At 43.1% G+C, this 23,473-nt stretch overlaps 1 protein-coding gene across 1 annotated transcript; it reads right to left on the reverse strand.

Annotated features, from left to right (window-relative positions):
* Positions 1-826: 826 nt before the first annotated feature.
* Positions 827-20,397, reverse strand: LOC309555478 (uncharacterized protein). The gene is made up of 2 exons (XM_082257506.1): positions 20,374-20,397; positions 827-2,510 (listed from the first exon to the last, which is right to left on the reverse strand). The coding sequence occupies exons 1-2, from the start codon at positions 20,393-20,395 to the stop codon at positions 859-861; spliced, it is 1,674 nt and encodes a 557-aa protein (XP_082113632.1). The 5' UTR covers positions 20,396-20,397; the 3' UTR covers positions 827-858.
* Positions 20,398-23,473: the final 3,076 nt, after the last annotated feature.

Genomic DNA, 23,473 nt, shown 5'->3' on the forward strand with positions numbered 1-23,473 from the left:
CACATCCAACTAGAACTTTCATTAATGGTGAAGACGTTAGGCTGTTTATCCAAATGGTTTATTTTGTTCTAATGATAGTCGGAAACATAGAACGGCATTAACACTGTTCCACATAACACTGATGAGTATCTGGCTGAAATTCTATCACAAAATGACCTCTCAACAAACAGATGGCCCAATATAGGAAGGTGAACTCTGCAGTTTTCCTAAACCAAGGGAACTTCTTTTGAGGACATTGTGGTCATATTATGGACAGAGAGGAGAACTAGTTTTCAAAATTTGCGAAATATGTCATCTATCAGACTAACCACCATCCCTAAACAGGGGAGGGGGCATGTAATAATGCATGCCCTTGCAAAATGATCTCCTGTGCCAAACTTCTCTGCACCATGGTGACTGGATTATATAGTTAGAACCAGGTGGTTTTACAAATGTCCTCACGTTTCCATGATGCGTTTGGACACTCATCTTACCTTGGCACTTTCCATTGTATTTGAATTAGGTTACCCGTGCGGCTACAAATACTGGGGTATTTTCCTGAAATTCATTAGAGCTGAGGAAGCTACTTGGATGAGCAGTGAAATCTCTTCAACGTTACAGAACAAGCCTAGTTGAATGTGAATAAATACTACCAGCTATATTTTTCCATGTAGTCACAAATTATCGAATTCACAAATCATATATTTTATTTGTATGGATCAAGGGAAAAAAAAAAAAAACAGCAAGTAGCTGAAGGCATAAGCATACATTTTCCCACCCGTTCTCTATCATATTAGCAGGTGAGAGTTTGGCAGCTGGAGAACAATGTAATCCAAAAAAATTATAATTGGCACCCTTCAGATTTACTATAGTGCCATGTTATTCAAAGGTGTCAGAAGTTTTGACGGGTTCTGACAATATGCTGTCAATGTTGGTACCTACTCCTTGAGACTGAATACTACCGATAATATTAAATCTTTGAATGGCTTCTTCCAGCATTTTAATTCTCTCCATGAATCCGCTCTTTCCTTCCCGCTTCTCTTTTTCGATGAGCAGACGGATGTAATCCACAGCAGACATTGGATTTGGCTTTAAGGCAATATCCTGGAGACGTTTAAGGATCTTGGCAACCTTCCGAATAAGATTCAGAGCCTCATCCTCTGCCTTCGTAATGTCTTCCTTCAATTTTATGAGAACCTTTGCTGGGGTCATCGTCATCTTCTCCTCTTTTTCATATTTTTCTTTTACTTTGAAATAACTTTTCTTTATGGTTTCAACAAAGGTTGCCCAGTAAGATGTTTCTGAAAAGTGTTTGCTAGAGCTATGTCCACACACACGGCAAGTTCTCTTCAATTTAAAAACTTCGCAAGAATAAACCAGGGAGTCAAAATACACCAGGCAGTCTCGGTGACATGTAGAGCTGCACTCATGGCAATTGGTTGAGTATTCAGTCTCAGAGTCTATCTTTTTTTTTACAGTTTTTGTCACCTCAAATTCAAAATTCTCATTCTTTTCAATGTCCGTCTTGTGTTGATTCAGATTTCTCTCTGTTTCTTCCAGTTCATGCTGCTTAAACATTGCCTCCTCAAGTTTTTGGACAAGCCCATCCAAAACTACATCCAAATCATGTCTTTCTGTTAGAACTTTCTTTGTTAAACTTAAATCTTTACTGGCTATTCCAGGCAAAAAGTGTAAAAGAAATTTCTCAATGCTTTTCATTCCCATCTTCCACTGTATTTTATGAGTCACGCAGACATCATCATCCTCTTCATCAGAGCGGTTATTTGCGTACACCATGCTGTTATTGACCTTAAAATACACAGGTTTTCCATCTTCAGATTTTGCACATGGAACGTCAGCCTCAAAAATTGCTGAGAGAACTTTTGGCTCCTGGACATCGGCAAAGGTTGTGAAGAAGACTATATTATCCTTGATGTCATTCCCAAAAATGGATAAAACGTTGTCAAAAATATAACTCTGTGTTGGAGTTAACCGAGCCAGAGGTGACTGAACCACAAAACAAATTGCATCAATTTCTGTGAATTTGCATTTATAAAAAAATTCTCGTATCTTCCGCATGATTTTCTCATCATATTTTATCCCCCTGGTGTCTCCAAACCCCGGAGTGTCAATGATGGTTATGGAGTACGGGATTCGGAAGTCATCTTCGTGGTGGATCTGGTAGATGGTGACATTCGATGTGTGGCTGTGAGCTTGACTCTTCTCACTGCTCTCCTCAATTAGCTGGATCCGGTGATCATCCTTCCAGTCCACACCAAAGATGTAGTTGACCATAGTGTTAATCAGCGTCGTTTTACCAGATCCAGTTTCACCAACCATCATGATCACTTTGTTTTTCTTATCGGCCCTTGTTGATCCAAATTCCCATATCTTCTGATTCTTCACACGCTCCATATTCATCTTGTAAATGGTCAGAAATTCAGCCTTGTTTATGCTGCTCAGGTACTTGTTTAGTTTCAGTAGTAGAGACTTTTTACAATCTTCTTCCATTGGAAGAGTGCCTTGCTTACCTACAAAATCAACAAACAATTATTGGCAATATCTTTATATGGTCACTAGTCACGAAACATTGAAAAATATACAAGGGTACAGCCAGACAGGTTATAGTGGGGTGGGTTCAAATGAACCAAAAAGTTTCTCTCTTAATGAGAATGCCTGAGGACACGTGGCCATACAATGCGATTAGGGGAGAAGAGATTTAACCTTGGGCTGGGCAGGGGGTTCTTTACTGAGGGCTACAAGACTGTGGAATTCTCTACCACAAGTGGTAGCAACTGCGTGGAGTATGGCTATTTTTAAAAGACTCTTGGACGTACATCTCAAGGATCATAACATTCAGGGGTATGTGAGATGATTGCGTCCACACACACCTACACAGGTTGAACTGGATGGACTATTGTCTTTATTCAACCTCAACTACTATGTAACTATGTAACATAGTAGAGGCACCTATAAGCAGAAGCTATTTGCATGTCTCACTTTCATCACAGAATTAAAAAAAGAATGAGTTTAGAGGCAATGAAAGTTTCACAGTTATGACAAACTCATAGTATAAGGGCTATAAATATCATAGGAGAGAACAAGGCCCATGCTCCTCTGTACAGCAAGTATAAAAGACCGTTCAACCTCTAAAGTCTCAGTGTCATCAACTCCTACTACTGTTTTACTAATGGGCTAATGACCCTTACTGGTTCCAAACTGGAATCAATATAGCCACCGGAAGGGAAAGCCAAAGAGGAGGAACAGGAGGGGTGGGGCCAGAGAGGAATGTAAGGACTAAATGGGGGGTACTTAGGGCAACAAACAAAAACTAAGTTCATAAGGTTGGGGTATCAAACACTGGGATGCCATTGACAGATGAATATTGTAGGATTGTGTTCTAACTCCTTAGCGCCGGTGCCTCCCAAGCCCTTTAAGAGGATTCAGATGTCGGGAGGCGGAAGAAGGCATTTCAGTCATGTGACCACCATGATTGGCTGTTACAGCGGTCACATGATCGGAAAGCTCACCAATTGCAATCAGGGGCTTTCAGTTACCCACCAGTAACTGTGCTGGGAACGCGCAGGGTGCTCTTGTGACAGCATTTTTTACATTTTGGTAGCAATGTATGCAGCCTCTCAGCGTAAAGTCCCACCAGCCGAGAGCCCACATATATGTGTATGGCCGTCGTTATGCAAAAATCCAGACGTTAAGCTAAGGCTACATCAGATGTGAGGCCCAGAATATAATTAGTAGAGTATATATTAGTATATAAAAGTCTCATTACAGGTAGTCATAAAATGTATTAATTTTGACCAGATGCAATAGAATTCATCATATTTATCTCACAGAGGGGTTTCCATTTCTCAGCCTCCATAACAGAATCTAGCAACCCAATCTCTAACTGAAGGCATTTGTGGCCACTTCCAATAGAAGGTATCAAACTTTTAACAGCGTTGAGTAGGGCAGGGGCGTAACTACAGGGGTTGCAGGGGTTGCAATCGCTACCGGGCCCCATGCTCCAGGGGGCCCGGTAGCAAACCAGTGGGTGAACTTCCAGGATCGCAAAGGTCACACTTGCGACCGGACCCTGGCATTGCACCACTGTGGGGAGGCCCCAAGATTGCAGGAAGGGGGCCCACAAGATTGCAGGAAGGGGGCCCACTGCAGAACTTGTGAAAGAATCCTGCTGCGGGACCGTAATAAAAGGCCATGCAACGCATGTAAAGAGCCCCAGGATTAGTGGGAAGAGCCCTGGGCTTGAAGGTAAGGGCCCCGGCCAGGGGTCTGGGGGGCCCTTCATGGTTTCTTGCATCAGGGCCCTGAAGGTTCTAGTTACGCCTCTGGAGTAGGGGGTATGAAATACTTTTCTTGTAGAGAATGGAGTGTAGTAGGCAGAACATGGGATCCTCCTGCAGTTGTTCTTTGCTGATATCCCCAATCAATTTACCAATCTTGGTCCAAAAAAATTGATTTTTTAATACATACTTGCCTGTAAAATCCATTTCTTGAAGTACATCACAGGACACAGAGCCATAAATCATAAAATATGGGTTATATAGCCACCTACAGGTGAAGTACCCTGGCAACCAATCAGAAAGGATGACCCCCTATATAACCCCTCCCACACAGCAGGTACCTCAGTTTTGTAGCAAGAAATAAAGACCCCATGGAAGAGGGGAGGGACCTCTGTGTCCCGTGAAGTACAAGTACTTCAAGAAATGGATTTTACAGGTAAGTATGTATTAAAATACATTTTTCTTTTCATACATCACGGGACACAGAGACATAAATCATAACATATGGGATGTCCCAAAGCAATGCATCTGAGGGGAGGGGGACACCAAAAAATACCGCCATCTGACCCCAAAAGAGGATTACACTGCAGCTTGCAGAACACTGCGGCCAAACGCAGACTCCTCCTGGGTCCCAACATCCAAATGATAGAAACGAGTGAATGTATGCACCAATGACCAGGTAGAGGCCTTGTAAATCTGAGCCATAGAGGCTTGATGGCGAAGTGCCAAAGAGGCACCTACACCTCTGGTAGAATGTGCCTTTACAGGAAAAGGTGGAACCTTCCGTTCTAAACCATACGCCTGGGTAATAACCTGGCGAATCTAATGAGAAATTGTAGACTTAGATGCTGCCAACCCCTTCCTTGGCACTTCTGGCAGCACAAACAAGTTCTCGGTCTTATAAATCCGAGCTGATTTCTCTAAGTAAAACTTAAGTGCACGCATTACATCAAGAGAATGCAATAACTTTTCCTCCCCTGAGTGAGGATCTGGAAAAAAGGAAGGGAGTATAATGTCCTGATTCAAATGAAAGCCAGACACCACCTTGGGCAAAAAAACCTGGGTGTGGACGTAGAATCACCCTATCTTGATGAAAAATCAAGAATGGCTCTTTACTAGAAAGAGATACTAGTTCTGATACTCTTCTAGCTGAAGTTATTGCAATCAAAAAGACCAGTTTTCTGGTCAAAAGAACCAGGGGAACCTGCTTCATGGGCTCAAAAGGCTGTTTTTGTAAAACTGCCAGCACCAAATTTTGGTCCCAAGGACACAATGGTGGCTTCACAAGCGAAAGCTAACATAACATTTCCCAGACGAAGGTCTGAACCAACGAATGGGAAGCGATCGGTTCTTGGAAGGAAATCGATATAACTGAAATTTGCCCTGTTAATAGTGCTCAAGGCTAATTTCAAATCTACCCCTGCTTGAAGGAAAGCTAGAATTCTCCCGATGATATATTTGCGGGGATGCCATTTCCTGGCTTCACATCAGGCAATGTAGGATTTACAGATCCTATAACAAAATGTTTCTAGAGACTGGTTTCCTAGCGTTTATTAGCGTATGAACTGTAGGGCCAGATACACCCCTCTCCTTCAAGATTAAGGCTTCAATAGCCAAGCCATCAAATTTAGAGACTGTACAGCAGGGTGGAACTTCAGACCTTGAGAGAGTAGGTCCGGATGCAGTGGAAGAGCCCAAGGCCTCGTCACTGCCAACCTTTGGATTTGTGCAAACCAAACCCTCCTCAGCCATGCCGGAGCTACCAGAATTACTGGTTTCCCCTCTAGCTGGATCCTGCGCAACAGACACGGTAAGCTGCACCGGAGAAAAGGCATAAATCAGGGAATACTCCTCCTAGGGAGTCACTAAAGCATCCACTCCAACTGGACACAAATCTCTTCAACTTGTTGTTGAACCTGAATGCCAACAGATCTACGTCTGGGACCTACATCAAGGTAGATTGATTGAAAAATCTCGGGATATAAGGACTATTCCCCCAGAAACATCTGTTGGCTAAAAAAAATTTGCCTGCCAGTTCTCTATTTCTGGAATAAAAACTGCTGTCAGGCACGGCACAAACTTCTCTGCCTAGGATAGGTTGATATCCACTTCTTTGTGGGCTGACTGACTGTGCCTCTTTGATGGTTGATATAAGCCACAGCCTTGGCATTGTCAGATTGCACCCTGATAGGGTGACCCCCGAAGTCTGGGCATTCAGTATTTTAAAGCCCAAAAGCCCGACCGACTGTTCCGATTTCCAGAATGTTGATGGGGAGAACTCTCTCTACCCAAGACCATTTCCCCTGGACAGTGGCTTCCTCCAGAACGCACCCCAGCCAGAGAGACTGGAATCTGTAGTCACCACTTTTCAGGTCACTGGAAGAAAGGATTTCCCCTTCTCCAGATTTCTGGTCAACAACCACCAATTCAGACTCTGACGTACTCTTGGTACCAGAGACATGGACCAGTCCAGAGACTGAATCCTTCCGTTCCACGCAGACAGAATGTTGTTCTGCAAGGGTCTGGCATGGAATTGAGCATAGGGAATTGCCTCAAATGCTGACACCATCTTCCCTAGTAACATCATGCAAATATAGAAGTATAGAAGGATATCTCAGCCTTACTACGGACCGGACCAGATAATTCAGGTCTGTGACCTTTCTTGTTGGCAAGAATATCTTTGCCTGTACGGTGTCCACAAGAAGACCCAGATATTCCAGATGCTGGACTGGCTGTAATGCTGACTTTGCCAAGTTCAGTATTCAACCAAGACGTTCTAGGAACTGTGCTGTGTGGAGCCGAAGCCGATAGATCTATTAGTAATAGATCATCCAGATATCCTATTACAGGTATCCCTCGGGACCTTAGAACAGCCAATACTGGAGCTAGGATCTTTGTGAACACTCTTGGAGCTGTGGCTAACCTGAAGGGCAAGGCCACAAACTGAAAATTACAGTTTTCTATTGCAAAGCGTAGAAACCTTTGAGCCTGGAATATAGGCACGTGAAGATATGTATCCTTTGACGTCTATGGATGCTAGAAATTACTCTCCCTGCAGGGAGGCCATGACTGAACGAATTGACTCCATATGGACATACGAACATTCAGGAACTGATTTAGAGCTTTGAGATCCAGAATAGGTCTCACATCCCCGCTCGGTTTGGGGATTCTGAACAGGTTTGAGTAAAAAAAACCTCCTGAACCTTTCGTTCTCCGGAACCTCCATTATTACTCTTTGGGCCCTCACCTGGCCCAACGCCAGAAAGAGAGACCTTCTTTTTATGGGATCTGTCGGTATACTTGAACTTATAAACCAAGTATACGGGAACACCCAAAATTCCAGTTTGTACCCCTGCGAAATGGTGGAGATAAACCAGTTGTCTTGGATCGATTCCACCCAAACCTTTGAGAACTGCAACAGCATTCCCCCCACTCACTTGGGTGCCCCTTCACAGAGTAGGCTTAGAGGAAGACTTGGCTGATCTCTAGGCCAAGGGCTTTTTCTGACCCTGCCCTGAAGGCTTGGTTCCACACCCAGATGGTTGAGGCCGTCGCCACCGTCTGGAATTGGAAGCACTGGGATTATGAGTGCTGGGGATCTTAAAAGAAGGACGCTTGCCCTTCCTTTTCACAGGTAGCAACGTACTCTTCCCCCCTGAGATCTATTGGATAAACTTATCCAGATCATCACCAAAAAGGCGTTCTCCCTGAAAAGGGAAGCCAGCCAGTAACTTTTTACATGGTAATTCCGCAGACCAGCTCTTTAACCAAAGGATTCTGTGCATATGCACTGTTATCAGAGCAACTTGTGACATTTGCTTCATGGAGTCCATAAGAGCATCCAGTGCGAAACATAAAGTGCGAGGTAGATCTGATAGATCTTCCACAGATTCTCCTTGAGAAGAAACTGTCTTGAACACTCACTTCATACGGTCCTTTAAAGACTGACAAAATCCTACGGCTGCTACTGCTGGTTGTATCACAGATCCTGCAACCACAAAGGAGGCTTTCATTAAAGATTCCAAGTTCTTATCTGCTGGATCTTTAAAAACCTGGGCATTATCCACAGAGCAGGTTAAACTCTTGTTAATCGAAGACATGGCAGCATCCACAGTGGGTATATTCCATTTCTTAGTAAACTTTTTCCTCCATAGGATACAATAGTGCCCCTTCCAACTGTGCCCCTTCCAACTGTGCCCCCCCCCCCCCCCCGACCCTCTTTGGGGCAGACATTGCTTTATAGCAAGACAAACTTGAGGTACTAACTTTAATGTACCCAAGGCTTGTATCAAGGTTATACAGCTTATCGTGCACAGCACTGATTATCCCAAGATACAGGACCTGTTTGTGCCAGTAACATACACCCACAGTGACTCACTCAACCCAGCTGCTGCTGCTCTGTGTCCCCTTCAGCCTCAGCAGAGGCAAGCGCATTGGAAACAGTTCCTTCTAAATTCCTTCTATCAGAGGCTTCAGGGTATATTGAGGCTAATATCTTGGAAAATCTGTACCACCTGGTAAGTACCAACAGGCTTAGCAATGGCATGCAATGCCAAGCCGCAGCAAGGAAAGCCAACAGAATGCTGGTATGTATAAAAAGGGGATTCACTCCAGTGATAAAATGATAATTCTCCCACTCTACAAGACTCTGGTCCGGCCTAATCTGGAGTATGCCGTCCAGTTTCTGGGCACCGGTCTTCAGGAAGGATGTGCTGGAACTGGAGAAAGTCCAGAGAAGGGCAACAAAAAATTAGGGGAATGGAGGACATCAGCTATGAGGAAAGACTACAAGCACTGAACCTATTCTCTCTGGAGAAGAGACGATTGAGGGGGGATATGATATCAATGTACAAATACTGTACTGGTGACCCTAGCATAAGGAACAAACTTTTCAGAGAAGTGAAATACAATAAGACACGTGGCCACTCACTAAAACTAGAGGAAAGGTGTTTTTTTATTTTTTGCGCTTTTAATGAAAAAATACCGAAAATTTTGTAAAAAAAATGCATTTTTCTTCGTTTCGGTTTTATAATTTTGCAAATTTAGTAATTTTTTTTCATAAATTTTGAACAAAATTTATACTGCTACATATCTTTAGTAAAAATAACCCAAATAAGTATACATTTTTTGGTCTTTGTGAAGGTTATAGAGTCTACAAGCTATGGTGCCAGTCATTGAAAATTGATCACACCTGATGTACTGACGGCCTATCTCATTTCTTGAGACCCAAACAAGCCAGTAAAGTACAAATACCTCTCAAATAACCCCTTTTTGAAAAGCAGACATCCCAAGGTATTTAATAAGAGGCATGGTGAATTTTTTGAAGTTGTAATTTTTTCCACAATTCTTTGCAAAATGAAGATTTCTTTTTTTTTTTCACAAAATGGTCATATTACCAAGTTATTTCTCAGACACTGTATAGGCATACTTGCAACTACACCCCAAAATACATTCTGCTACTCCTCCTGAGTATGGCGATACCACATGTGTGGGACTTTTCCATAGCCTGGCCACATATAGAGGCCAAACATTCAAGGAGCACCGTCAGGCGTTCTAGGAGCAAAAATTACACATATCATTTTCTGACAACCTATAACACTTTTGAAGGTCCTGGAGCAATGGAAACATCCACAAAATGACCCCATTTTGGAAAGCCAACACCCCAACACATAATCTAGGAGGCATTATGAGTCTTTTGAACATGTCATTTTTTTCCACAAGTTTTTTTTTTGGAAAAAGTTGAAAGAAAATTAAAACGCATTTTTTTTACACAAAGTTGTCCATTTTTATATATTTCTAACACATAGCATGTACATAGCAAAAATGACACCCCAAAATACATTCTGCAACTCCTCCTGAGTATGGCGATACCACACGTGTGAAACTTTTACACACCCTGGCCACATACAGAGGCCCAACATGCAGGAAGCACCGTCATTTCCTGACTACTCATTACAATTTTGTGAGGCAGTGTAGGGCACTGTAGTGGCACTGATGTGGCATGGATGAGCACTGATGTGGCATGGAAGTGGCACAGATGAGCACTGATGTGGCATGGATGAGTACTGACGTGGCATAGATGTGGCACGGATGTGGCAACGATGAGCACTGATGTGGCATGGATGTGGCACGGATGAGCACTGATGTGGCATGGATGAGCACTGACGTGCCATGGATGAGCACTGACATGGCATGGATGTGGCACGGATGACCACTGACGTGGCATGGATGTGGCACAGATGAGCACTAATATGGCATGGATGTGGCATGGCTGAGCACTGATGTGGCATGGATGTGGCAGGGATGAGCACTGACGTGACATGAATGTGGCATGGATTACCACTGATGTGGCATGGATGTGGCACAGATGAGCACTGACGTGGCATGGATGTGGCACAGATGAGCACTGACAAGGCACGGATGTGGCATTGATGTGGTACGGATTAGCACTGACGTGGCATGAATGTGGCATGGATTACCACTGATGTGGCATGAATTACCACTGATGTGGCACGGATGAGCACTGACATGGCATGGATGACCAATCTGACACGGATGAGCACTGGCGTGGCATGTATGAGCACTGATGTAGCATGGATGGGCATGGATGTGGCATGGATGTGGCACGGATGAGGCATGTATGTAGCATGGATGAGGCACAGTTGAGGTATGGTGGAGGCAGAGAAGGAGTGCAGCTGCAGTTTCTCTCCTCTCCTCTCCTCGCACACCGTACTGATCATTGTGTACAGTGTGCGAGGAGAGGAGAGAAATGAACCGGACATTCGCCGGTTTGTTGACAAGTGATCGCTCCGTCATTGGACAATGGATAATGGAGCCGCTCCCATTCATGCGCCGGGTCCCCGGGACCCGGCAAGCACGGACAACTCCGCGTGCACCCCAGAATAAGCAGAACGCGCTATAGCCGTCTTTTGACTATGGCCCGGTCGGCAAGTGGTTAAACTGCGTAAAGGGTTCTTTACTGTCAGAGCGGTAAGGATGTGGAATTGTCTTCCACAACCAGTCGTATCAGCAGGGAGCATCGATAGTTTAAAAAACTATTAGATGGGCACCTTAAAGACCACAACATACAGGGGTATACAATGTACAACATACAGGGGTTACAATGTACGGTTAACAGCAAACACACACATACATCATAGGTTGAACTGGATGGACTGGTGTCTTTTTTCAACCTCACTAACTATGTAACTATGTACTATGTAACTATGTAACTGTGTATAGGGGAAAGTTTCCGCACTATTGGAGGAATTAAATAAATGACTGCAGCCTACCTCAAAAATATAGATAACTATATTTAGTGAATGTGGGGTAAAGGGAGGTAAAATGGCGCTGTCAGGCTAATAAATAGGAAATATAAATATGTCTTATAAGTGCACTGGTGATAAAAGTGAATAAAAAAAATCCAGATATATGAAACTTAATGTGGTGAATCCTTAAAAAATGTAAATATGTCTAAAAGAAATTAGTAAAAAATATATATATTATCGTGATAAGTGTGTAAATATGAATATTAAGATGTAAATAATAAATTATTAAAAATCCATTCAGTGTGTGATCCTAAAGGTATAAATATGATTTCATACAAAATACATTAAATCAATAAATAAAGTGATATATTAGATAACCTCAATAAATAATTAAAGTGCTAATTAATCAAATGTAAATTGTGCTAGTGAGCCAAGCAATAAATAGCTATGTATAAATTTGTACACAAAATCAATTCATAAATAGTGTCCCAGCAATTTAAATAACATAAATAAATAAATAAATGTAAAAAGAATATATAGAAAAATTGTCCATATAAATAGCCAAAATTAACTGGTGCTACAAATATAATTAAGTCCCAAGATGGAAAACGAAGCAGAGATTTAACAGGAAAAAAATGGATTCCAGGAGTTCCAGAATGATGGGGGTGCTCAATACAGGAATAAGTGCTCCCCTCCTATTACTCCCGCACTCACCAGATGGTGGTACCCCCACAGGGGTAATCAGCGTTTGGGGTGACTCTCAGAGGTCCCTCCGAAGGCTGGCTAGTAATCCACTTAATCCCGACTTCATATACTGTATTTTTCTCCAGGGGAAAAATTGATGGGAAATACCTCCTCTTTAAGTACTCCAATATAGGTTTGAGAGATCTTTAGTTCCAACAGACAGGACTTTAGTTCCAACAGACAGATCCTGGACAAGTCCTGTCTGTTGGAACTAAAGATCTCTCAAACCTATATTGGAGTACTTAAAGAGGAGGTATTTCCCATCAATTTTTCCCCTGGAGAAAAATACAGTATATGAAGTCGGGATTAAGTGGATTACTAGCCAGCCTTCGGAGGGACCTCTGAGAGTCACCCCAAACGCTGATTACCCCTGTGGGGGTACCACCATCTGGTGAGTGCGGGAGTAATAGGAGGGGAGCACTTATTCCTGTATTGAGCACCCCCATCATTCTGGAACTCCTGGAATCCATTTTTTTCCTGTTAAATCTCTGCTTCGTTTTCCATCTTGGGACTTAATTATATTTGTAGCACCAGTTAATTTTGGCTATTTATATGGACAATTTTTCTATATATTCTTTTTACATTTATTTATTTATTTATGTTATTTAAATTGCTGGGACACTATTTATGAATTGATTTTGTGTACAAATTTATACATAGCTATTTATTGCTTGGCTCACTAGCACAATTTACATTTGATTAATTAGCACTTTAATTATTTATTGAGGTTATCTAATATATCACTTTATTTATTGATTTAATGTATTTTGTATGAAATCATATTTATACCTTTAGGATCACACACTGAATGGATTTTTAATAATTTATTATTTACATCTTAATATTCATATTTACACACTTATCACGATAATATATATATTTTTTACTAATTTCTTTTAGACATATGTAACTGTGTATTTTATAGTTGGTTTCTGCCATTTTAGAACAGATGGTGGAAGTGAGTGGAAGTATGAGGACAGTGTTTCTGTGGAGTTCTGAGAGAACCCCAGCTCCCCCTCCCATTCCCTAAAATAACGGAGGTCTGCAGGTGATTGGGTTGACATATAATCCTATGTGTAACTGATAACAGGCCTTCAGTGGCCAATAAGGCGCAAAGACCGAAACAAAGTAAGGAGATCTGCAGGTCTTATGACTGTCAAACTAGTGGTAACAATGTGTTGTAATTGCCTACGCTTCCATGGGGTCATATGTCAGAGACCCCCAAAAACCATAGTTGGCTATTACGGAAAAATTTGAGACACGGAAACCCAGCTGTATAGCACCAGATGAACTTTTCTCTGTTCTCCATATTATTCAAAAATTTGACACAACTTGTATAACCACCTGGTGCCCAGAACCTAAAAAAAAAAAATTATTAAACTGTAGGGAACCAAAGGAATCACCAGACCACAGGACCCCAAAAAAACCTTGTTGGGCAGTAACATCACAAGGGGGTGGGGCCACCAGGTGATGTCAATGGGTGGCCCCGCCCCTTACCTATTTAAGAGCTGTCAGACATAGGAGCAGGCGGTCGGCAGTTAGCCTTCGATGAGTGCAGAGCTTTTTTTTGGGTTTGGCGGTGGTGGTGGGCGGCGTGTTTGACGATGGATCTACATCGGGGGGACATTTTTTGGGGATTTTTAATAAAGGAATTGTCAAAAACTGTGTTTGTGTTTTTTTTCTAGGGGACACTTTTTTGTTGAATGAATATAGGTACAATGTACCCCATACTCATTCACATAGGTGGGGTCAGGATCTGGGGGCCCCTTTGTTAAGGAGGTCTTTGAGATTCTGATAACCCCTCCACCCGCAGACCCCCATAACCACAGGAAACACACAGATGGAGGAATGCTGGATGCTGATGGGGTGCACAGGGAACATACAGAAGGAGGAATGCTGGACACAGTTGGGGTGCACAGGGAACATACAGATAGAGGAATGCTGGATGCAGCTACGGTGCACAGGGAACACACAGAAGAAGGAATGCTGGAGGCAGAGGGGATGCACAGGGAACACACAAAAGAAGGAATGCTGGAAGCAGATTCGGTGCACAGGAACACACAGATAGAGGAATTCTGGACACAGTTGGGGTGCATGGGGAATAGACAGAAAAAGGAATGCTGGATGCGGCTGGGATGCACATGGAATACACAGAAGGAGGAATTCTGGAGGCAGATGCGGTGCACAGAGAACACACAGAAGGAGGAATGCTGGACACAGTTGGGGTGTACAGGGAACACACAGAACAGGGAATGCTGGACACAGTTGGGGTGCACAGGGAACATACAGAAGAAGGAATGCTGGACACTGTTGGGGTGTACAGGGAACACACAGAACGGGGAATGCTGGACACAGTTGGGGTGTACAGGGAACACACAGAACGGGGAATGCTGGACACAGTTGGGGTGTACAGGGAACACACAGAACGGGGAATGCTGGACACAGTTGGGGTGTACAGGGAACATACAGAAGAAGGAATGCTGGACACAGTTGGGGTGTACAGGGAACACACAGAACGGGGAATGCTGGACACAGTTGGGGTGTACAGGGAACACACAGAACGGGGAATGCTGGACACAGTTGGGGTGTACAGGGAACATACAGAAGAAGGAATGCTGGACACTGTTGGGGTGTACAGGGAACATACAGAAGAAGGAATGCTGGACACTGTTGGGTTGTACAGGGAACATACAGAAGAAGGAATGCTGGACACAGTTGGGGTGCACGGGGAACACACAGAACGGGGAATGCTGGACACTTTTGGGGTCTACAGGGAACATACAGAAGAAGGAATGCTGGACACTGTTGGGGTGTACAGGAAACATACAGAAGGAGGAATGCTGGACATGGCTGGGGTGTGCAGGAAACACACTAGAGCTAGAACAGGTATTAGAAACTGGTGTCTAGAACAACCTCTTAGTAACAAGGCACTGAGGCATGGTGCCAGGAAAAAGAATTATTGCCAAGTCAACGTATATTGGAATGAATCCAACTTAAATTGAAAGAGAGATGACCAGATGGGACTGGGTGTGTAGCTTTAATCCAACAGCAGATAAGACATGGTGACTTGTATCATTTCCAATCTTTGAATGCATGTCTATCTGACAACAGCTGACAGAAGAGCCTTGCATACAGCTAACATCATGCCTGCTGTTCCATGGAACTACAAACAACAGTTTGCCTGCTGGTCCATGGGTTTAATGGCAGATCAGCTACAGGTAACAAGTCAGACACATGTCTGAACTACAGGTGAGAGATCAGCATTGCAGATCATCTGTGACACGTTTTCTGGTCTACAATGGAGGATAAGACAAGACACGTGTAGGAGGTTTTAACCACTTGCTGGTGTGACAGCTAGAGCATGATCGGCTAGTTCTGGGAGGGCATACACAGACTTCCTCCCAGAATCGCACTTCCCGCATGCCCTGTGGACCTGGCGCATCAGGGATCGTGGTAAAGGGCCAATAACAGCGAGGCTTTACCACACGATCGCTCCCTCCAATGATGGAGCGATCAGTTGTCAACAAACCGGCGTGGTTCAGTTCTCTCCTCTCCCCGCACGCCTGTAATCATGCCTAAATTTTGCCTCAATCGTGCCTCAATCATGCCAATCTGTGCCTCATCCATGCCTCATTCATGCCCATCCATGCCTCAATCATGCCAATCTGTGCCTCATCCATGCCTCATTCATGCCCATCCATGCCTCAATCTTGCCAATCGCTGCCTCATCTGTGCCTCAATCATACCCCTCCATGCCTCCTCCGTGCCTCAATCATGCCAATCTGTGCCTCATCCATGCCTCATTCATACTCATCCGTGCCACATCCATGCCTCATCTGTGCCCACCCATGCCACATCAGTGCTCATTCGTGCCACATCAGTGCTTATCAACGCCACATCCATGCCACATCAGTGCTCATCCATGTTTCATCCATGCCACATCAGTGCTCATCTGCACCACATCAGTGCTCATCCGTGTCCACCCATGCCACATCAGTGCTCATTCCTGCCATATCAATGCCAAATCAGTGCTCCTCCTTGCCACATCCACGCCACATCAGTGCTCATCGGTGCTTCATCCACGCCACATCAGTAAACATCTGTGCCACATCTGTGCCACATCCATGCCACATCATTGCTCATCCATGCCACATCAGTGCTCATCCATGACACATCAGTGCTCATCTGTGCCTCATCCATGCCACATCAGTGCTCATCTGTGCCTCATCAGTGCTCATCCATGCCACATCCATGCCACATCAGTGCTCATCTGTACCTCATCCATGCCACATCAGTGCTCATCTGTGTTCACCCATGCCACATCAGTGCTCACCCGTGCAGCATCCATGCCACATCAGCGCTCATCCTTGCCACATCCACGCCACATCAGTGCTCATCGGTGCCTCATCCATGCCACATCAGTGCTCATCCATGCCTCATCCATGCCACATCAGTGCCACATCAGTGCTAATCCGTGCCTCATCAGTGTTCATCCATACCACATCAGTGCTCATCCGTGCCACATTAGTGCTCACCTGTGCCACATCCATGCCACATCAGTGCTCATTCATGCCACATCAGTGCTCATTTGTGGCTCATCTATGCCACATCAGTGCTCATCCTTGCCACATCAGTGCCACTACAGTGCTTATCAGTGCTCTACAAAGCCTCAAAAAAGTATCATATATATTCAGGAAATTAGATTTGTAATTTTATGTCCCTAGAGCACCTTACAGTGCTCCCTGAATTTTGGGCCTCTGTATGTGGCCAGGCTGTGTAAAAGTCTTACACATGTGGTATCGCCATACTCAGGAGGAGTAGCAGAATGTATTTTGGGGTGTAATTTTTTCTATGTACATGCTATGTGTTAGAAATATATTAAAATGACATGTTCGAAAGGCTCATAATGCCTCCCAGAAATGTATGTGTTGGGGTGTTTGCTTTCCAAAATGGGGGCTTTTTGTGGGCGTTTCCATTGTCCTGGCGCTCCAGGGCCTTCAAAACATGTGGGGAATTATAAGTGTAATTTATGCTTCTAGAACACCTGGAGGTGCTACTTGGATGTTGGGCCTCTGTATGTGGTCAGGCTGTGTAAAAGTCTTACCCGTGGTATCGCCATACTCAGGAGGAGTAGAAGAATGTATTTTGGGGTGTAGTTGCAAGTATGCCTATACAGTGTGTGAGAAATAACTTGGTAATATGACAATTTTGTGAAAAAAATAAATAAATTACAAATCTTCATTTTGCATAGAACTGTGGGAAAAAAACACAACTTAAAAAAACTCACTGTGTCTCTTAATAAATACCTTAGAATGTCTACTTTTTAAAAAGGGGGTCATTTGGGGGTATTTGTACTTTCCTGGCTTGTTAGTGTCTCAAGAAATTAGGCCGGCAGTACATCAGGAGAGATCAATTTTCAATGACTGGCACCATAGCTTGTAGACTCTATAACCTTCACAAAGACCAAATAATATATACCTATTTGGGGTTTTTTTACGAAAGATATGTAGCAGTATAACTTTTGGCCAAAATGTATGAAGAAAAATGACTAAATTTGCAGAATTTTAAAACCGAAACAAAGAAAAATGCATTTTTTTTACATAATTTTCAGTCTTTTTTCATTTATAGCGCAAAAAATAAAAAAAACCCAGTGATGATTAAATACCAGCAAAAGAAAGCTCTATTTGTGTAAAAAAAAAAAAAGGACAACAATTTCATATGTGTTGCATGACTGCGTAATTGTCATTCAAAATGTGAGAGCACTGAAAGCTGAAATCTGGTCTGGTTAGGAAGGGGGTTTAAGTGCCCGGTGGATAAGTGGTTAATGTAAAATTTTGAAAACAATAATAAGAGACATTTGTAAATTGAGGTGAGTATATGGTGGGTTAACCAATTCTGGACCGGGCCTTTTTCTGACACTCGTTGTTTACAAGTTAAAATATTTTTTTTTGCTAAAAAAATTACTTAAAACCCCCAAACATTACATATATTTTTTTGCAGAGACCCTAGAAAATAAAATGGAGGTTGTTGAAATATTTTTTTAACAGACCGATGCGCAGTGGTCTTACAAACCAAAATTAAATAAAAATTTAAGAAAACAGTAAAGTTAGCCCATTTTTTTTCTATATTGTGAAAGATAACATTACACAAAGTAAATAGATACCCAACCCGTCATGCTTCAAAATTGCGCATGCTCGTGGAATGGCGACAAACATTAGTACTTAAAAATCCCCATAGGCGACACTTCAAAAATGTCTACAGGTTACCAGTTTAGAGTTACAGAGGAGGTGTAGGGCTCAAATCATCGATTAACCATCGCGGTGATACCTCACATGTGTGGTTTGAACACAGTTTACATATGTGGGTACAACTTGCGTATGCATTCACTTTTGCGCACAAGCTAACGTGGACGGGGCGCTTTAATTTTTTTTCCTATTTATTTTATGTTTTATTTTTTTATTTTTATACTGTTTTTTTTTTTTTTTAGATCACTTTTATTCCTATTACAAGGAATGTAAACTTACCTTGTGATAGAAATCCGTTGCTAGGAAGCAACGTTTGAGGTTGCTATGGTCCTCTAAGCCCTAGGAGTGGAGTGGGGGCCATCTTGCCCTCACTCGACTTCCTGCCTGAGAGGACAGCAGACCGCATTGTTTTCCCCGCTACCGAAGAGTCCGGGAAGCGGGGAAAACTACCAGGAAGCGGCGGGAGGGGCACCTCTCCCGCCGCCCATAAAGGTGATCCCGCGGTGAATCTGTCACTGGGACCACCCTTATGGTAAAGCGGACCGCCCACAGTTAAAAAAAATAACGGGGTTATGGCAGCTATCTGCTGCCATAACCCCGGTATTTAACGTCAAAGTACCGATGTAAAACTGCGGCGGGTGATACGTAAGTGATTAAGGGCTTCTCCGTCCCTAAATACTGTATGAAAAGAATGCATCTCCCATGGGACTTTGTTGCAGCCAGAAAATATTATTCCAAACTATCTTTTAAGAAAATAGAAAAGTTTAATTTTACAAAATGATTAAAATTCATTCTATACATAAAAGGCTCTGGTCTGTAAGTGAAAATTGTGTTGCCACCTATCTTCTACTAAAGGCGAGAAAGATCGGTGGCAACACAATTTTCCATTCATGTATAATGTTTGTAAATTAATTTCCTGTTAAGAGGAAAACTTTTGACAATTTGCAGTTAGAGACCAGAACTTTTAATGAATAGATTGATTTTTAATCATTTTGTATCAATAAACTTTTCCATTTAAAAAAAAAAAAAAAAAAATAGTTCGGAATAATATTTTCTGGCTGCAACAAAGTCCCATGGGAGATGCATTCTTTTTATCAAGGTTAATAAGAGAAGTTTAATATTATGTTTAATCTATTTTTATTAAAGTTTAAAAACGTGCATAGAACAACATACTAAGATAACCAGAACAAGGAAACAGCAGTCGGAAGCAAATCGTGATCAGTACAAAAAGAAAGCAACAATAATAATAACAACAATAACAGGTCATAGGTACTGGACTTAATATTATAGAATGACACATGGTTCCGTGCGTTTCACATATGCAGGCAACCAAGGCCCGAGTCCATTTATGCAAAAGGATCGTATGACAGTCAATTCTATTAAGCATGATATAGTTAATATATAACAGAACGTTGATGTCCCGGGCAATGAGACCGCAGGATGTTAAGGATCCGAAAAGGGGAGTAAAGAGAGAAGAAAGAGAGAGATTTAAAAAAAAAAGGTGGGGGGAGAGGGAAAAAAGGGGGGGGGGGGTTTAATATTAAAAAGCTGACCAGATGTAGAATTTACTTAAGAATTCCATAAGAACAAATCTGCTGGAAGATTTTTTTAATTTAGGAATGGGTTTGCTGGACACCAACATGAAAAATAATTTTGTTACTTGGGATATAAAATGTTACAATTTTCACAGTGGACCCAAATAAAGAGAAACCCGTCTTCCCACCAACAATGTGACCAATAAAGGCTCCACTCTGTTATTGGTGTCCTCACCGGCCATGAATCTCCCATAATTTCACCCTACAATAAATACCCCCTAATTATAACAATATGTAGTCATACCCGTCCCTGGAGCATCAGCCATGGTCTCTGCACCTCTGATATACTCTTCACCCTCTTTCACTTTCTGTTCCTCCTGACTTCTACAAGCAGAACATTCAGCCCTGAACTTCCACGTCTCCCTCCAGAATGCAAAGTATACAATACAAGCTGTGCATTAAATATAAAATAATCCTGTATAAGGGACTAAACTCAGGGGCGTCTCCAGGCAATGCTGTTTTTTTTAGCTGGTGTTGGGTAGTGATAAGCAAATGTGCCGGGGTTAAATTCGTAGGCTGCTCCTCGATCTGTGGAAATTGCGAAGTTAAATCCAAACCCCATTAAAGTCATATGGGGTGGGGAAGGGGGAGGATGGAAAATAATTTCTGAACGTTTTCAGAGATATTAGGCAAGGGATTGTCAAAAAAATGAGCCTGCGGAACTGGGCTCTGCCATGGGAGACATGTATCAATGTTCCTCCATTTATGCGACTTTTAGGTTCAAAGATGGTAGCAAACAAATCCCTTCAGTTACATGCTTTAAAGATCCTTTTAACCCCTTGTCTATCAAGGGATGTTTATAAACAGCCCAGTTGTAGGCAGGTGTAGTTCTTGGTCGATCCAGCATGTAGCGTCTGTCGCTATGTTGATGGAGTGGAGACCCAGAGGGATGTTTTCTCTCTGGAGCCTCTGTAGCTTTTATGAGGAGCAACTGTCTGATTGGGCGCTACAATCCCTAGTGACCTTCTACAGCCATCTTCATTGGGGCAGCCCTTTTAAATGGGGTTTGGCGTGCATTCTGCGAGTGGTTAGTGCAGCCAATCTCAACCAGGGTTCCATAGGACCCTAGTGTTCCTCCAGAGTTTGCTAGGGGTTCCTTTAGCTGTGGCTGGTTGACCTGCTTTTTGATGGTGCCGGCATAGTTTCGGGGCCAAAACTACTTTGCAGAGCCAGCAGCATGACATCAATGGTTTTATCTGCTGTCTTTAACGGTTACCTTCTTACCACAACTGTAAGGGTTTCATTCTTCCCCTTGACCACCAAAGTAAGGAGCATTCTTCTCACTGACTACCAATGTAAGGAGCATTCTTCCCACTGACCACCAATGTAAGGGGCATTCTTCCCACTGACCACCAATGTAAGGGACATTCTTCCCCTTGACCTCCAATGTAAGGAGCATTCTTCTCACTGACCACCAATGTAAGGGACATTCTTCCCACTGACCACCAATGTAAGGGACATTCTTCCCCCTGACCACCAATGTAAGGGACATTCTTCCCCTTGACCTCCAATGTAAGGAGCATTCTTCTCACTGACCACCAATGTAAGGGGCATTCTTCCCACTGACCACCAATGTAAGGGACATTCTTCCCCTTGACCACCAATGTAAGGGACATTCTTCCCCTTGACCTCCAATGTAAGGAGCATTCTTCTCACTGACCACCAATGTAAGGGACATTCTTCCCCCTGACCACCAATGTAAGGGACATTCTTCCCCTTGACCACCAATGTAAGGGACATTCTTCCCCTTGACCTCCAATGTAAGGAGCATTCTTCTCACTGACCACCAATGTAAGGGACATTCTTCCCCCTGACCACCAATGTAAGGGACATTCTTCCCACTGACCACCAATGTAAGGGACATTCTTCCCCCTGACCACCAATGTAAGGGACATTCTTCCCCTTGACCTCCAATGTAAGGAGCATTCTTCTCACTGACCACCAATGTAAGGGACATTCTTCCCACTAATCACCAATGTAAGGGACATTCCTCCCACTGACCTCCAATGTAAGGAGCATTCTTCTCACTGACCACCAATGTAAGGAATGTTCTTCCCACTGACCACCAATGTAAGGAGCATTCTTCCCATTGATCTCTAATGTAAGGAGCATTCTTCCCACTGATCACCAATGTAAGGAACATTCTCCTCACTGACCACCACCAATGTAAATAGCATTCTTCCCACTTATCACTAATGTAAAGGACATTCTTCCCAATTTTGTTTATTAAAACTTAAAAGTCTTGCAATCAATAAGCATAAAATCAATATACATAAATAAATATATACATATTTACATGAAAAGGGGGGAAAAAATACATAGCAAATTCTGCTCTCAAATAAAGACTGCCTTAACAGCAAAAACAAAACTCACATCATGAAACACATCATTACTGGAAAAAATTATCTTAATAAGACTCACACCACCACACCAGACATCAAACCTGCGAGGTCAAGAAACAAAACCACCCCCATTATGCATTCAGCCCTTCTTCAAAAATGAAGATATTATCTAACAAAAGCTAAGGGCGTGAAAGAAATAGCATAGGAAAAAAGCTTTTCACCCAGAGATGGACAGTTCACCAAAAGCAGGTCTGATATTCCTCCACGCCCTTATCCAGACCGCTCGAGGCTCCCTGCCCTTCTCAAGACCCCGAATCTTCCCAACCTCACCAAGAATATCGTACACCACCACCTCGACAGGGAGGACTTTCTTCCGCAGGGTAATCTGGCACCGTGCATTCCACGTGAAGTAACGGACAACTATACTAACTAGAAAAAGTGTATCCAAATCAAAATCCCAGCGAGTCGGGAATGCCCCGTACACCCACTCCGCATAACTCATGCGATAGAGAAAGGGGATGCCTAGAGCCCTCCCCACCCTTTTATACACCTCTATGTTAAAGGGACACTGGAGCAAAAAGTGGTCCATAGACTCCACTTTACCAACACACTCCGCTCTAGGACAATCCCGATCATCCACAGGGCGATGCTTCAGGTTCCCTCTCACATAGAGCCTTCCATGGAAAGCGAGCCAGGCTTGATCCCTAAACTTCAAAGGGATTCTTCCTAAGTTAATTAAACGCAACCCCTCCCTCATTACGGGGCCTGGGCAATCCCTTAAGGTCAGCGACACACTGAAAGCAGAGCCCAAAATCCTCTTCTCCAGAAGCTTTCTGGGGAGGGACTTGATATCCCCCACTGTCACCTGCCACTGCCTAAGTATTTTCAGACACGGGGCAACATAAGCCGGAAGCTTGCCATGTCGGACTCTCAGACTTTTAACTGGCCCGCCATCTTCCCAGCATCGCAGAAAAGGCCTAAACCAAGATTGAAAAATACCCA

Source organism: Pelophylax lessonae, assembly GCF_965119305.1.
Source record: "Pelophylax lessonae genome assembly, chromosome: 5".
Taxonomy (NCBI): Eukaryota; Metazoa; Chordata; class Amphibia; order Anura; family Ranidae; genus Pelophylax; species Pelophylax lessonae.